The sequence below is a fragment of the Arvicanthis niloticus genome, chromosome 15 (assembly GCF_011762505.2).
Source record: "Arvicanthis niloticus isolate mArvNil1 chromosome 15, mArvNil1.pat.X, whole genome shotgun sequence".
NCBI classification, from domain to species: Eukaryota; Metazoa; Chordata; class Mammalia; order Rodentia; family Muridae; genus Arvicanthis; species Arvicanthis niloticus.
This window is the reverse complement of record NC_047672.1, coordinates 697,220-701,049: the sequence shown is the minus strand read 5'-3', so window position 1 is coordinate 701,049 and position 3,830 is coordinate 697,220. Positions and strand designations below refer to the sequence as shown.

The window sequence follows — 3,830 nt, the reverse complement described above, 5'->3', positions numbered from 1 at the left end:
GGGACTGGTCTAGTACCTGGTCTTCAATTCTCTCATCAGCCTTAAAGATCATGGGGGAATCACAGGAGTGGTTCTGGTTGTAGATGCAGGTATATGGGGTGGGGCTAAATGAAGTCCCAGATATAATAAAAATTATAAACTACTGAAGTCATTTGTAGTATGAGCATGTGTCCATTCAGATCCTCATATAAATTGAATTTGCCTTTAAAGCTGGTGTTAAGAATGGGCTTAACAGGTACTTATAGCCTTCTCAAAGATGAAGAGGGACCACAGATGATGGGGAAGGCTATCTGTGTCATAGTGGATGGACTCTAAGAAGGTGGGATCTCTGGACAGCTGCTAGCAGTGGTTTAATTCATGGGTGACACTGTCCAGGCCCCAGCCTGTATCTGTGGTCTTGGTCAGCTATTCTGGAGGTCTGTCTTCACTACGCATAGCCACAAGCCTCTTGAACACTGACCTTGGAGGCAATATGCTCACTCCCAAAGGGAGTAGCTCCAGCTTTGGTGGATTAGTGTTGTCTCTTAGACTATATTAGAGACCACTGGCTCATTCCACATGGGGGCTCGACTTGCTGAGGTACCTTGAGAATTCTCCACCAAGCGTCTTAAAGATTCATGGCTTATCTGTGCTCTTGGGCAGTGGGTCCTTGAGGACCATCATGTCTACTTCTGCATATTTCTGAGCCAATCGTTCTGGGCTGTTGTGGAATTTGCCATTATACCAGAGCTGTTCCACTCTCTAATCTTGGCCATCTGTGTTCCCATGATCTGTAAGAATCTCCAGACCCATGAACAGTAGGTAGTCTTTCACAATATGCTAAAAGAGAAACCAGGTGACCAGATGACTAGACTCTACCCTACAGGCAAGTACATGGGTGAAGGTCAAGCACCAGCTGTTGTAGTCCTCTAGGGAGAAGCTTGTGGTGTCAAGGATGAACAAATGCAAGGTCAGGGTGTTCCATGATTCAGTGGTAGGGGAAACTATACTCTGCTCTTGACATGTGTCTGGATGCACAGGATTGATTTTTTTTTTTTTTTTTTTTTTTGGCCTGGGACCAGTTCTCTTATGTAGATGGGCTGTGGTAGAGGCCCTCCAGCACACTTGATGACATCAGGATACTCCTGGGTACCACTGAATCTGACAACATGGGATTCTTGCACAACATTTTGTTCCTTATCCAAAAACTCTAGAGCACCTTTCTTTTGAGGCAGTGGAGTCTCAGTGAGGAACACAGAGCTCTTATCTAAGGTCCATGTGCAAGATGGCTGCAGCTCCAGCCCCATCCTGCTCTTCAGGAAGCCATGCACAGCCTCTATCTCCTGGGTGCTTAGGGCTGCTAACATCTGAGCTTTTCTGTTCAACATGCAGTTGGAGTACTCTGCCATGGCCATCTATTAAACAAGGTGATGCCCATGAAGCCCACTGCCAAGCTCCCTTGTGCCAGCCTCATGGCTCTGGAACTCAGCAGAGGAGAGGAGAAAATGGAGGTATGTCCCACTCCAAGCCTGAGCTTCAGAGCACCTTGTCTCTAAGTCCTGTCTTTTCCACTGACTGTGTTTCCTCCCTTACCCAGCTGAAGCCAGGGTTTGAGTCTCTGGGTCCTTATTCACAGTTTGCACTCACTCACAGATCACACTTACAGTTCACACTTTCTCACAGTTCACACTCACTCTCAGACCACACAGTTCACACTTTCTAACAGTTGACACTCACTCACAGATCACACTTACAGTTCCCACTTTCTCACAGTTCACACTTACTCACAGATCACACAGTTCACACTTTCTCACAGTTCACACTCACTCACAGATCACACAGTTTACAGTGCTGTCCAGGCCCCTCATCTGAAACTGTCATACAGTCTTTCTTATATAGATATCTCCCACTGTTTCTTTTTTCTTTTTTAACAATCAGAAAACATTCATGAGCAAGGGGCACCACGAGTCACAGCAACCCAAGGCTAGCCCAACAAGGGTTGCAGACTGCTTTTGTGCTAGTGGGACTGAGGACTTTGGTGACAGCAACATTTCCTTTTCCAATGCAACACCTTACCTTTTATGGGGATGCACGTTGAAATTAAGTTTAATGTTTGAAGTATAAGAAGGGAGGCTGATATGGAGGGAGGAAAGAGACATAAGGGTGTTTGAAAAGAGAAATATTATTTTATATGCTTAGTGAAAACTATATTTTATAAATTATATTATATAGTATGTACATAGAAAATGTGGTTATGCCACATGGGATAATATTGATACCCCAAAAAGGTCATGAACAAAACTTCTAGGGATAAACACAATGTGCTAGCTGGTTTTGCTTGTTTGTTTGTTTGTTTTGGTTTTGGTTTTTGTCCACTTGATACAAGCTGGAGTTATATAGGAAAAGGAATCTCAGTTGAGAAAAATTCCCCCATCAGATTGCCTATAGGCAAGTCTATAATGCATTTTCTTGATTAATGTCAGGGGGTTCAGCCTATGGGGGTGGTGCAATCTGTAGGCAGGTGGTCATGGGTTGTGTAAGAAAGCCGTCTGAGCAAGCCAGTAAGCATCACCGTTCCATGGACTCCCAAAATAGCATAGGGACTACCATTGCTCTTGATGGCCATCTACAGCATGGTGTGGATGAAATCACTGTGGACACAGGACATTGAAGAATCAAGCTGAGATGGACTCAGAAGCCTTGTCCCTGAGAACTAGCTCTACAGATCAGAAGATGACATCAAGGAACCAAGGGCAATCTCACATCCTACCCAGCTGTGGAGCCGATGAATCATGAGAGTGACCAGCCTGGCAAGATACCCCTGACGGTGCAATAGTGGCATTTTTATCTTGCATAACCAATAACAATCTGATTGAACTTAAGGTTCCCTCGATAGTGAATTAATGCTTGGTATTGTATCCCAACTAACTATTCTTGGCTTGGAGATCATAGACCCTAGACTAGAACTTACTACTGCCATTTTAAAAAATCAATGTCTAACTATATTCTAAATGCTCCTTTACTCATCAAAGAAGCTTCTTTTTGAAGCAAATGGTGACTGTTACAGACAACCACGGCTGATCAACATGCAGAGAGAAATGTAATCTGGGGATGCCTATGCCCAACTGGCATATCTGACATCAGAGACAGAGTGAAGGTTCAGGGGTCTGCATTGCTGGGCCTGTTCCAGGGCACCTGGATACATCTAGCAGTTGCCCTGAGGGTGAGGTCTTGGGTACATTTCAATTAAAACTCAGTTGTAGAACAAGAATTAGGCAAAGAGAAGCGTAGGCACTCAGCTGGGACATGTGTGTTCTAATGTCTTAATGTCCCACTCACGAGTATGGGGAACACAACCTGTGTGTTCAAAAAAAAGCCCAGTTTTCCTGTTGGCTTCTTCCGTACAGAGAGTTTTCTCACTTGGCTCTTTATACTAGGCTAATATCCTGTTGCTCTGGTCAAAGTTGGCTAGAACCGTCCTCTACTGAGGGATTTTCTGCCTTGGTTCTGGACCTGAAGGAGAGTCCCACTCACTGTCCTTCAGCACTTTGGTATTGTGGTGGTTTGAATAGGAATAGACCCCATAGACTCATGTGTTTGAATGCTTGGCCAGGGGGAATGGCACAGTTAGGAGATGTGGCCTTGTTAGAGAAGGCATGGCCTTGTTGGACAAAGTATGTCATTGTGGGGGTGGGCTTTGAGGTCTCACATATACTCAAGCTCCACTCAGTGTGGAACACAGTCCTCTTCTGCTGCCTGGAGATCGGGATGTAGAATGCTCAGCTCTCTCTCCAGCACCATGGCTGCCTGCACACTGCCATGCTTCCCACCATGATGACAACAAACTAAAC

At 45.0% G+C, this 3,830-nt stretch overlaps 1 protein-coding gene across 1 annotated transcript; it reads right to left on the bottom strand.

Annotated features, from left to right (window-relative positions):
- Nucleotides 1–549: 549 nt before the first annotated feature.
- Nucleotides 550–1,453, bottom strand: Aoc1 (amine oxidase copper containing 1). The gene is given in 4 exon segments (XM_034519643.1): nucleotides 550–958; nucleotides 960–1,051; nucleotides 1,053–1,393; nucleotides 1,396–1,453. Coding segments are annotated over 4 exon segments (900 nt in total).
- Nucleotides 1,454–3,830: the final 2,377 nt, after the last annotated feature.